Below are 13,666 nucleotides of genomic sequence, written 5' to 3' on the forward strand. Positions count from 1 at the left end.
CATCCCTGTTCTAAAAATAACAGAAGAAACATGCCACATTCAGTAAGACTTTCTAAATTTTGGTGTGTGCATGCATGGAAACATGCATGTGCATGCATAAATAAACACACACACACACCACTCTCCCCTTCCAGAAGGTCCTGCCAACCTTCAAACCACTTGTTCAAGTTAAGGGGAGCACAAAAAGTTTGAAGATTGCATTACGGCAGGTCCTGAAGACCTCTTTTAAAAATCCAATAGTTTTGTGATATGTACATGTGTCTTGACACGGCCATAGGCTTTAAACTTTGTTTTCATTACTGCTTCAGGAGAGCTGATATTTATTAAATTGTCCCCCCAACATGGTTACAATTGTTGAACAACAACATTTCATCCATGCTGTCACCTACATTTGGGGTGGGGAGAGAATTTATATCCTACCTTTCCACTGTCAAAACAGTGATCAAGGCAGCTAACATCATTAAAAAAAAAAACTGGAATATTCCATAAAACAATTAAAAATAAAATAGAAAATTGCAGCAGATAACTTGCCCTGTTCAAATGTTTTCTTGAAACAAAGAAAATCTCAATAAAAACTTATGTCAGAATTGAGAATCTTAAGCAAAACTTGCTTCACTATACTATAAGATCGTGCAATTTTAAAATTGTGCTGAGACAGAAGAGAGATTTTCATATATGCTTTTATAGTGATACTGCTTCCCCCTCAGAAATGTGAAGTGAGAACATTTACGTTATTGACATTTATGCCAAATATTCTTGTAGAATTAAATTGATGGTTGACATCTCGTACTCCCAAATAAGTCTATAGGTAAATAATTTTTAAACAAACTAGCTTTCTTCTCTCCATTTTTCATCACCCCAACTATTAAGCAAAAATTAAAATTTCACTGCTGACATGTAATATATTCTTTTGCTCCTGCTTCCAAAAGGTTAACTTACCCATCAGGTAAATCATTGTCAAATAGTCTACTGCAGTCTACAACTTGCCCTCCTGTGCCTATGCGGTCTCTGGACTGAAGACTTACTATTAAAAAATAAGATGAAAGCAAAATTAAAGATATTGCAATGTAGTTCAAATTGAAATTGTGTTTGGACAAGAATATCATGAGATAGATATAGCAGGGATGGGCACTTGCCGAAGAATTGATGCCAAAGAATCTATGCTTTAGAACTGTGGTGCTGGAGAAGACTCTTACGAGTCCCCTGGACTGCAAGGAGGTCAAATCAGTCCATCCTAAAGGAAATCAACCCTGACTGCTTATTGGAAGGACAGATACTGAAGCTGAAGCTCAAATATTTTGGCCACCTAATGTGAAGAGAAAACTCCCTGGAAAAGACCCTGATGCTGGGAAAGATTGAAGGCAAAAGGAGAAGGGGACGGCAGAGGATGAGATGGCTAGATAGCATCACCGATGCAATGAATATGAACTTAAGCACACTCTGGGAGAGAGCGCAGGACAGGAAGGCCTGGCGTGCTATGGTCCATGGGGTCACAAAGAGTCAGACACGACTGAACGACTGAACAACAACAACAACACTACTCTCAGAAGAAGGACAGGGGAAATACGACCATCCTAATTCTCCTAGAGCTATCAGCAACTTTCAGTACCATTGATCGTGGTATCCTTTCTAGACAAGGCTCTCTGGGTGGGCATGGTGACAAGGTGGTTCCCATTCCTACTTGGAAGATTAATTCCAGAAGGTGGTGCTGGGAGACTACTGCTTGGCCCAAGGAATTCATGCTATGGGCCCCATAGGATTTCTATCTTGCCCTTTATGCTTTTTAACATTTACATGAAACTGCAGGAATAGGCCATTTGGAGATTTCAAGTGAGGGCCATTAGTTTGCTGATGACACCGAGCTCTCTCTCTCCATTCCGGTGAGACAGTGGAAATACTGAAACAGTGCCTGGAATTAGTAATGGGCTGGATGAGGGCCAATAAATGGTAACTCAATCCCAAAAAGACTGAGGTTCTGTGGTTCATTTGTTGGTGTTCAAACTGTTCTAGATGGGGTCACATTCTCCCTAAAATACTGAGTTTGTAGTCTGCCTGGGGGTACTCCTAGATCCAGCTTTGTCACTGGAGTCTGAGATTGCCTCTGGCAAGGACTGCCTTTCATCGTTTAGGCTGATCCACTAGCTGCAGCCTCTCCTGGATAGAAATAACCTGGTGACAGTTATCCATGTTCTGGTAACATCTGAGATTTACTACTGTAATATGTTGCACATGGGGCTGCCTTTGAAGACTGTTCTGAAATTTCAGCTAGTTCAAAATACAGCTGCCAGGCTATTGGCTGGGACTGGTCAGCAGGAATATATCTCACTGGTATTGAAAGAACTTCATTGGATTTTGGTCCATTTCCAAGCACAATTCAAAGTGGTCGTGCTTAACTTTAAAGCCCAGTATGTCTTAGGAAACAGGAACCTGAAAGAATGCCTGCTCCCATACTGCTTATACATTGAGGTCATCTTCAGAGGTTCTCCTTCAGGTGCCCTCACCATGGGAGCTAAGGTGGATGACAACCAGAGACAGCAAGCCTTCTCAGTGGTAGCACCCCATTCATGGAATTCCCTCCTGAAAGAGCCTGCCTGGGACCCACATTGTTATGCTTTTGATGCCAGGCAATGATATTTTTATTCTCACAGGTTGTTAAATGTATTTTAAAATATATTTAATACGTTCCATTTTATGTTATTTTTTTTGTAAACCAGCACAGAAGCTCTGCTGAAGGACAGCATATAAACTTTTAAAATAAAATAAAACTGTACAGGGTAAAGATGTGGACAACACTGGGGCAGGACCCAAACCTACTCACCACTCTTAATATTTGGGGCCTGTCCTCTACAAACAAAAACTCTACAGAGAGGGCAATACATTTCTTTGCAGAGAGCATATCCATTCCAGGGTTTTCACTAATTACTAATAAACGATACTGCGACAGTACTTCTAGAATACTTAATTTTGAATTATTTTGTATGTTCATATGGATTTGCACTTTTCACTTCCATGTATTTTGAAACATGGAACTGTGTTTATATGCCTAATAAGCATTATGTAAACACAGTAATCTGTTCCTTTGAAGTAACAGCACACAGAATACAGTAACACTGCAGAAGTAGGCAGAGCTTAAATGCTACATTCATAGTTCACATTTCCAGTAAAAATATACCCATACATCATTAAACATGACAGTCTTGATCCACTTGGTAACACTTCTTATGCTTGAAGTTTTTTCACAACAGAATAATAATATGGCAATTCTGGGCCTGAAGTGTTGTAAATAGTAAAATAAAGACTGCCTGTGAAAGCCTAAGTAGCTCTGTTTACTTTATAAACTGGTTAGTCAAGAATAAAACTGAACACATGACTTTATTTGTGGTTTCTGTGGCATTAAGATTAATGTGCTTTTCTTAATCCTGTTTAGATTGGACATGAAACCTCATGTCTAGACCAAATGAGCATCTATCCAACAAAAGATAACAGAGAAGCCAGGTCCCATTGCAGCCAAAAGGCATACTAACATTCTGAATCTGGGGCACCATCTGCAAACCCAGCCCTAAAACTCCACCTGCTGAAGTTAACATTCTCAATGTAGAACTAAGTAGTAAGTGTGCAATTCTTAAATCCGATCTGGAAATATCAGTTACAATAATCTAGTGTTCTGCTTTTCCCTAGCATTTCAGTCAAAGCCATTTCACCCCTTCCACTTGAGGAAGCAGAGTCTGAAATGTAATGGATCAAACCATAAGATATATTAGGCTGGATTCAAGGGTTCCATTCTACTCACAGAACAGAAACACAGAACAGAACCTTTAGACCCAATCCATTATCATAAGGGTAATAACTGTCTAAAAACACAATTTGCAGTATGTGATGTGTGTGATTTTTTCATAGGGATGTTGTCAAATGAAGTTCTCTTCCAAGGTATCCTCATTTCAAACCATGATCACAACATATGCAAACATAGCTGTTGCTCATGCAACATTTTCAAGCATACCTATTGCTCCTATTACAACAAACCATTCACATGGGCATCAAGTATGTTTGCAATGCTTGAAATATAAGGAGCTTGATCCAGCCGCAATTTTAAAGTCCACTGGTTTCAATGAGGAAACTGTACTGCTTAGCTCTCTCCCACTGAAATCAATGAGACTTTAAACATTTAATGTTGGTTTGACTTTAAGCACTTTACACAATACCTGCCTGGTACATCACTACTGCAAATCTATGCTGGTTAAATATTTTGCCAATCAAATAAGGGCTATAACAGGAAAGGTTAGTATCCGAGCTCAATAGTATTCTCCAGAGATAAATTTAATCCACAGCAGTGTTAATAAATAGAGATGCAAGGAAGATATCACATAGATTTGATGGGTTGTATTTAATAGTTCTTCCTGTTCACAGAAAGTAATTTGTTCCAGTGGATGCTTCTATGAACGAGGGGGGTGGGGGATATTTTCCCCCTTCCCTCTGCTGATTCCCCCTTCCCTCTGCATCCCCCACACCCACAAAATCTACTCCGGACTGATGGGGAACCCTCTGGAACAGTATGGGAGGTAGCACAGGGGGCCAAAGGAGAAAGAGAGGAATTCTGAAAATTGCCTCATCTGCTTTCAGTTGTGGAAGCCTCCACTCAGTCAAAAAGCCTTCCATGAATGGAAAGATAGCATTGGATACAACATAGTATACTCTGTTCCATTTTTTCCCCATGACTTTCCAGGGGCCTCTTTTGGTAGACACTTGTATCTTCAAAAGATTGCCCTATCTCACTTGTCACAGAATATATACCGCATGTAGCGGAGGAAAAGCAATACGAACTAAAGTAGTAGGAACCTATTAATTAACACAGCCAACACAGAAGCTTTGCGGAACACCTTTACTGATTGTTCAGAGTTAGTGCAATTGTGTCTATGGGTGGGATTTTCTGCCAAAACTGAGCAGGGCTATATCAAAATCATGCAACTCTGATTCCTATTTCTTTTTATAAGAGCCCTAACTCACCTGAGTAATGAGGGAATTGGCCTCTGCATGCAATTTTTTTCAAATTCAAATGTTAAACTTTGGGCATCTTAAGAATATATTTAAACAGTGAGTTAAAACCAATGTCACAAATTCCACTAGCACAATGGGACCTTCTCCCTCTCTCTTCCCCACTGCAGTCCTCCACACCACCAAAATCTGCTCCAGGGGATTTCCCAGGCCTCCAAAGCAGATTTTGAGGACACATGGTGGGCTGGGGGGGGGGGATGGGGATAGTTGTGTGTCCCTTGCCCATTTCCATGGATGGAACTGCTTCCATCAGCAGAATGACACTGTTGAGTACAACCCTATATCAGCACTTACCTACTATCTGTCCTCTAACAGTATCATTGTCATTTGGCCCAAGTTTGCACAAATCCAACCTCTGATCTATAAAAACAGAAAACACTGCACCTTAACACATGCAACAGTCATGTAATACCCACATAAACTGTGAAGTATCATACATTACTCCTTGCCTACAATTTCTAGAATTTACTAAGTGGGGCAAAACACATTTGTTTCATGCCAAAAATACATAAAGAAAGATAGCTTCCATGTAATACTAAATTTTAAAGCCTATCTAAAAAGCTTATTCCAAAATAGGGAAGTATCTGCATTTTGTCTACTCACAACCAGTGTCTTTAAGGCGGTTGATAGCGTTGGAAAGAAGTCTCACACAACCTAGAAAACCAGCTCCTTGCTTTTTATGGATTTTCTTGTGGTTCCATACGCTGATTGTTATCGAATCTGACTTCCCAATATATCTGGAAAAGGAAAAGAATCAGAGCAATACAAATTACGTTGACTGCATACCTTGGACAGTCTATGGAATACAGCTTATTTCTGTCTGCAAAATATTTTTGAGGCTAAGAAGAGTAAACATGGTTTCCTCTGGCAGTAGAGGTCATATTCACAGGAACTGCATGCTACAGATTGGCAAAAGCCTCTCAAGTAATTTATTTGGAAAACAGATTGTACAAGAAAGAATTTCAAAGGAGCTTTTTAAAATGCCTTGCATAAATCAAATGTTGTCGACATCCTTTGGCTAGACAATGACAGTATGTCTAAGGGAAAATGGCTGGTATATCACTGGGTGTTTAATCTTGGGGGGGATATAAAATTGAAGAATTATGGTTCTCCCTGAGAGATGTTTAGCAGCCTTCTTCCATTACATATTCCCTGTCAGTACAAACATCCAAGTATTCCGCTTACTAAAACACATCGTCCTACACTCACTTATTTACGTTATCTACTCCCACCCCCACTCCAAAAGTTGCAATACATCTTTGGTTATCTAACCATAAATGAAGCTGTCAAGGCTGGCAGACAAAAAAGTGTCCTGCCTTCAGAGACTTATAATGGTAGGTCTTTCAAGTGGCTATTCATGTAACACTTCCTCCTACCCCACCCCACCCCACCCCCACTTCTTTCTTACATGCAAGACTTCAGATAGCAGGATATTTGGAAGATTTCAGAACAGACAAGCACTGCAGGGAACAGTGCTCTGCTTGGATTGTGACGGGAGGGGAATACTGTGCTCTGGATACAGTTAGATTAAAACCAGTGCAGAATTTTGTTTTCAATCAAATTGTTAGCAACATAAACACAGATTAATGTAGTTTCCTGACAGGTCATATTTTGGCTTATTTTAACAATACCAATTTAATACCAATAAAGAGTGCCAGATAAATAGGAAAAATGGAGCTGATACATTTTATATTCTATTCATCTGCTTTTCTAAACCACAACAAGCAACAGGCATTAAAGACAGTGTGTTCACCATAGTCTTTTCCCATGCTTTTTAAAAAGCATTTTTCATACTATGAAGGGATCTGATAAATACATTTAATATATAATTTATATATCTTTATATTTTCAGCTATTCCAATGTTTTGAGTAAGGCTTAGCATCCACTATACTAAACAAATAAGACTTCTGCATCTAGTCAGTATTGCTAAAGGACACACAGTTCCAGCATCTAGCATAGGAACCAAGGCAAAGTACTCATGCCAAATAAAGAATGTTTTTCCAAAGGAAGAAAAACATTTCCTTTTTGGTTGAGTTGAGCTTGTTTGGAAAAGATTCTTCATCTAGCCTACTGTGTAGTTGAAGGCAGATAAAAGTATAGTGGTTTTACTGCAGGTAGATTGGAAGAACAGCCCACTGGAAGAACATTACTTAGCATTTGTTTCAAATCAACTTGAAATAAAACTCCAACATAAAAACAGAGTTAGGAATTTCTGTTATTAAAGAACAGCTAAGATTCATCCTTCACTTAGCTCTTATATAATTCACCAAAATCATGACAATTTGACCATCACTCCTCAGAACCAATACTTTGGTATTCTAGCCTTTTATACAGATGTGGAGAATGGCTCTGTGTGCGCGGGGGGGTGGGGTGGGGATACAAAGTTATGAGTCCTACAACTCTAGAAACTAGTCTCCTGTTTACATCAAGCCAAATTAATCAGTACTTTTGTTTCATTAGATCTGATTTTCAAGAAAAGGGTTAAACAACTCTGTGCTACACCCAGCCAAAGTTATGTGATCCATGAATGCCTACAACAGAACATCTGTTGGGGAGAAGAAAAGAAACAGCAGCATCTAGGTAAGAAAAAGCTGTGTTGAAGAAGCTCACTTTGCTAGATATACCACCTCTATAGCATAGAGCAAGAAACCAAAAACCCTTTAGTTTTAATCCTCTCTCACACAAGCTTCTTTAAAACCTAGATTTCTCCATTTACAACACCAAATTGATCTAACCAATATCATGCTAGATTTAAAAATTCTACCACCATAGACATGATAATTCTTTAAGCACTGGAAAATTAAAAAAAAAATACAGTAACAATGGAAAATAAGGGGAACACATTAAAAACCATAATATTTTGTTGACAGTCACGTTGATGATATATAGAGGGATCTATTAGACATCAATTCTAGAAGAGTCCCATATTTTTCCAACTAGTCTGAAGAACAGAATTTTCAGGCAAATTCCTTCATATCTCATCTAAACCCAAATTAGACATCACGTTACTTTTTTATGTTTCTTGTAATGCTAAAAAAAATCTGGAATAGTGTAGAATTCCAAGTACTGGCATTGAAATTTAAGCATTGTTTTACAAATACATCACAACAAATCTATTTCACACTTAGATGCAATATCCTTAGGGGGAGGAAGTGTTAATTCTCTTGTTGAATGCCAAGCCAGAGCCTTTCATAAGCAAAAGCCCCCATGAAGCCATAGGACATCTTTTTCTCCCCCCAGCCATTATATTTACTTTTTAAAATCTTCAACATTTTTCCTCCTGAAACAGGAGGAAAAAAATTAAAGGGATTTTGTATTATATCAGTACTAAGAATTTAATATATTTGCCCCTTCCTCTGGTTGATCACCAATGTTCTGCAGCCACAGAAGAGACCAAGTGGGCATTTTGCCATTGGGACACTGTTATCCTTGGCATGCACGCTATTTCCTGTAACAATGAACGTGTCATAAGTGCGAGACCAGGGTTCCCATGCAATAGTGTGTTGTTAGGGTAAACATTAATATAACACCTTCAGAATTCACTATATGATTATTTTCAGAAGAGGACAGTAAGGCAAATAATCTTAAACTGTAGGATTAATCACCAATGTTTGGCAGAACACTACATATTATTCTTAGTATGATATTTTCTAGTCTTCTGCAAAAGGAAAGGAAAACTGAACATCTGCGCTGCACCAAGAGTTGAGAACTTCTGAGAGTTGAGAACTTGCCAGAGTTATGTTAAAATAGATACATTTAAATGACATGGTGAATCAAGTGAACCAAAAACCTCAAATCCCTTGATTACTACCACAGTTACTCAGAAACAAGGATTGTCACTGAAATCTTATAAAAGTCTTCTTAGATTTAAGTCCCATTGGGTTTAAAGGGACTTACCCCCAGGTAAGTCTGTATAGGGTTACAGCCTGTGTCAACAGAACAAAATCCCTCCATTACCTGGATTTAAAACGTCCTATTCCTAGAATTAGAGTCCAAGACAGAATGGAAAAAAAATCAAAAAGAAAATGGCACTGCTCAAATTAAGAAAATTACATTCTTTCAATCATATCTATTATTTTTAAATAAGGGTGAAAGAGAAGAAGAATTAATGGACAGCAATTACATCCAGATCTCTTGCTTTTTTTTTGAAGGAGGTATGCATATAATGGTGGCTGATGACCACTCAGGGGTTTGGAAGTTAGCATTTATTACCCCACAGTGCCATGCATATTTGCCCTAACCCATGAATACATGTACGTTTAGATGCATTCAGGGCTCTCAATAGGCAGACAGCTCCATTCATTTGAGCGAAAGGACCCAAGGCTAACACATGCACTCCTTTGTGTATAGTGTACTTACTAAACTCTCACAACTGTAAGCAATCACAAGATCAGGCTAACACTAAATTGCAGTATTTGTCCAACTGCTGTATGTCTTTATCATTAAATAATATAACAGCAGCAGAAGTGCAGTCCTGCATTCCGTCTGGCTTTAACTTACTGATTTTCCTTTTGTTCACACTCAAAAAGTCTTGTTAGCCACTTATACAAATAGCTGCATACCTTTTAAATAAGAAGTAATGGGGTGGAGGTGGGGACATCGCTGCCAATAGGTTTGTTACCTAACAACAGTATTCTTTAAAGTAGGAATGGGAAACCGTTTTTCCATTAAGGGCCACATTCCTTTTGGGGTAATCTGCTGGGACTGCATGCCAGTGGAGGGCCTAGGGCCAAACCCAGCAGTGTCCACTGTCAGAAACAAAAGTGGGCAAAGCTACCTTTGTTCTTTCTCTGCCCCACTTCTCTCTCTCCCCTGGCTCATTCCAGCCCAGTGTGCTGCCAGGGGAGGAACAGACTGCTCTTGCTAGACATCTGAACTGACTACTTGCAGAGGGCTTGCTTGGCTACACAGTACCCAATTACTACTTAGGCATTGTTGAACTGTGACCGCTTAGCGAACGTGCTGTAGGAGGAACTGGTTTCCAGAAAACTGCCATCCTTATCTAGAGCAGGAGTGGGAATCCAGTCCTACATATGCTATTGGACTACAACTCCCACCATCCACAACTAACTATGCTGGCTGGGGATGATGGGCATTGGAGCATGACATCTGGAGAGCCACAGGTTCTTCAAGCCTGATCAGAATAATATTTCTGATTAGAATGGTTATATACATGTAAAAACATGTTAGAACAAAAACAGCCTGTTTTTATGCACAAAACAAAAAATAACTGAGGGAATGAAAGGCGTGTGCAGGTGGAAGATAGCACAGATGTTTGTTCCATGCCTGTATTCACCAACTGTCATAAGAATAACGATACTCACCTCCTCAGTTTAACATTTTGGATAACTACACATGAAAAGCACCACATTACAAGTAGATACTGTTCCTATGCTTTAGTTAAAAAAGATGAAGCACTTAGAAAACTTAAATAAAACAACTAACAAACTCCTGCACATTTATCAAGCCTCAGAGTAATCATCATCAGGGACCACCTGATTCCATAAATTTCTAATCTGTTAGCGAATACCCAGCTCAAAGTCTGGCTATATTTTGATCTTCCCTATTGACACCTACAAGTCATAATGCTGATTCCACTTTGGATCAAGGGTATTCTTCACAGTATCTGTAGAATGGCACTGGCCAGATCCGTCAACCACCACTTTAGCAAATGGATCAGGAAGCCCTGTCAGAAGGGAGGAAAAATACATAATAGGGTGGGCGTATAATTACATTATATCATCTTACTCATGACTGATTGCCATTTGTTGGCTTTCTGTAACAAGCATTTTAATCCTTCCAAGTTATTATTTTGATTCAATAAACAGTAGTACTTTTACATTATCCTAGGAGTTTTGCTTGTTTTGAGAAACTTTTAGACATTTCAAATTCTGTTTCTGTACTCAACCATCTCCCATCTTGACAGCATTATCCATTTCAAGCATTGCTACTAAAGGTAACATTCAAAAATAATGAAAGGAGAAATTCACTAGTGCACTTTCTATAAGGACATTTACAAGGAAGTCCATAGTCTGTCTTTTTATTTACTTGTTCGTTAACAACACACATGCCATTCAGAGTTTGTTTACTTGGGCACAGGGCATGGGTGCCTCTAGACACAGTAGGCTGTCATCATAAACACTAAAAAGAAAACTGGTTCTTTACAACTGTTCTCACAACTGAAATACTTCGAAGAATGGGAAGGCTTTTTCTGTAGTTCCAAAATCAACACACCTGGGCACTTCTTGAAACCTCTAATTGTGTAACCACAGACTAAGTTTTAGTCACTAAGGAACGTATATAGCAATTACTAGTTTATAAATATTCTGTAGTGCATAAGAGACCACAGCCAAAAACAAAGCCTTTAATATGAACTCACCAAATTTACCAAAAGGAAACCCAAGTGAAAACACTGCTCACACCAGTCTTCTGCACCCCTTTTCAGCTGCTGTCATACCACATTCCCATGCTGTTTCTTGAACTCAAGGGAGCTCTTATGTGTTCTATGGTAACCGTTTCTAAAATGGCAAATCTACAAAATTGTTTGTGTTTTTGTGTGGAATATACATGCACAGCCCTTTAGACTGAGGCCTTGAAGTTTAGGCCCAGTTAAAATATTGATCCATTTTTAGATTTTCACTCTACAGTCTAGAAAGTTACCCAAAATCAGTATCTTACAAAATGTTTCCAGTAGAATGCCAAGTAATTAGATGTGCCAGAAAAATAGTGATTTAAGAATACCATATTCCAAATGCAACAGTATCAATTCACAATCCATAAACCAGAGTACTTGGATTTGAATGGACATATTTCCACTAAATTCATGGTGACTCAATTAGAACTCTCTGGCTTAGTGATTTGATTATGACATGGTAGCCAGTGTAGAAAGACATTCAAATCTTATTTACTGTAGAATCCAGATATAAATTTATAAGTATCTACTTACGGAAAAAATCTTTTTTCACCAAATTTTTTGCACAGAGAACTGTAAGGAAAAACAAGAGAAAATTATGAGTTGTAATTTATCTAAAAAGAATTTCCAAAAACTCAACAGCACAGTCATATGCATGTCTACTCATAAGTAAGTCAACAGCGTTTGGTCCCTAAAATGCATGTTTAGGGTTGCACCCAAAGCGTTAAATCCTGCAGACTACAATCCACAGGTCAGGAGTCTCAGCCTATGTACTTTGGTCTTCCCAGACTAATGTCCTGCCACCCAACTCCCTCTGCCACTGGCTCCAGTGGTGAAGGAAGATAAGAGAATTGCTCCTACATATGGCCAGGTGCAATGCAATTCTCTCAGAGGTGCTTGCATCTAACTGAGCCTTCCCCACTCCAACTTCCATTAGAGGAGAAGTGAGCTAACTTGAAGCTTATATAGCTATGCATTTCACACTGAAAACTGTAATGCAAAGCAGATGATTATGACTTCCAAAAGAAGAGAGAAGAGGCAAAGCTGCTCAAAGTGGGAATTACTTAGATGACATGATATGTCCATCACCATCTTCCTTGGCATGCATCAATGGCAGTTGCAGCTGTATATAACTGGCTCCTACTTCAAGTGGGAGGGTAGATTATCCAGTCTAGGAAAATATGTTTCTTCAATGAAAGTACGGTTGCACAAGTTGAAAGCATGCATGGGGAGGTTGCTGTTGGTCAAGGAGTTTGTGGAAAGTAGGTCAGTGAGAGGGAGAAAAGTGGTCAAAGTGCAGGGAACTAAAATACAAGCTTAAGGGAAAGAACCTCAGTAATAAACCTATTGCTATAAGCCAAATACACTGTAAGTTTTGGTTTAGTCCTGTTCACTTTAGGAACACCTACTTCCAAGTAACTTCCAAGCAATAAAATATATTACTTTGGATTCAACTTGAAATATCAATTTCAATTCAAGTACTGGATTGTGAGATTCCAAAAACCACCATCACTGTAAACATTGCATGTTTATAGAGTAGTAAATAAACGACAAGTATCTGTAAATATGATAGAAAATAAGTCTTCAAATATTTTATTGTTATTCTTTTCTCAATCTATTTCACTTATTTGCATATCCAAACAAAACATGGTTATTTGCAATTTTAACTCTGAGCTGAGCACCATCGATGACCTAAAATGTTTTTACCAATTCCAAACAAGTTAAAGGCTATTCTTGTTTCAAATTCTACAAGAAAATATCTCACCTGTTAACTTTACCTGTTAGATAAACTAATCAAAGCTGACTATTGTTATTGTAATCATGGCACAAAACAAGCAAACAGATCAGAAGGGTTTCTTTAGCTCACTTCTTCCTATACTGATAAAATCTGGGGCAAAAGCTATCATCTTTTTTTCTATAACCATTCTTAAAATAACTCTTTGGAGTATTCTTTAGTATATTCTTCACAGTCCTGATTTTTAGGATTACTTTTCATTTCAATACACCCAGAAGTTATTTTACTGCGTTCTTCTTGGGGCATAGAAATGAAAGTTGATCGCTCCTTTCCCCATTCTCTTCAACTGTATGAAATAATTTTGGGATGGGGAACAGGTCATATTGAAAAACTCTGTGCTAAGGGGGAAGCTAATGTACTTTATACTACACACACACACACACACACACACACACACACTATGTCT

General features: G+C 38.5%; 1 protein-coding gene across 2 annotated transcripts in view; it reads right to left on the reverse strand.

Moving 5' to 3' along the window:
- Positions 1-13,666, reverse strand: part of SMURF2 (SMAD specific E3 ubiquitin protein ligase 2) — a 108,655-nt gene that overhangs the window by 32,226 nt on the left and 62,763 nt on the right. The window contains exons 2-6 of one of the 2 annotated variants that reach the window (XM_084837453.1): positions 12,000-12,038; positions 10,631-10,739; positions 5,656-5,789; positions 5,347-5,412; positions 940-1,024 (exon numbers count right to left, since the gene is read on the reverse strand). In XM_084837453.1, the coding sequence (XP_084693579.1) occupies positions 940-1,024; positions 5,347-5,412; positions 5,656-5,789; positions 10,631-10,739; positions 12,000-12,038 (433 nt within the window). The remainder of the gene's footprint in view (positions 1-939; positions 1,025-5,346; positions 5,413-5,655; positions 5,790-10,630; positions 10,740-11,999; positions 12,039-13,666) is intronic. The other variant, XM_084837452.1, reaches the window with a different exon arrangement.

Source organism: Heloderma suspectum, chromosome 2, assembly GCF_057233095.1.
Source record: "Heloderma suspectum isolate Gila_16-S chromosome 2, 16-S_ref, whole genome shotgun sequence".
Taxonomy (NCBI): domain Eukaryota; kingdom Metazoa; phylum Chordata; class Lepidosauria; order Squamata; family Helodermatidae; genus Heloderma; species Heloderma suspectum.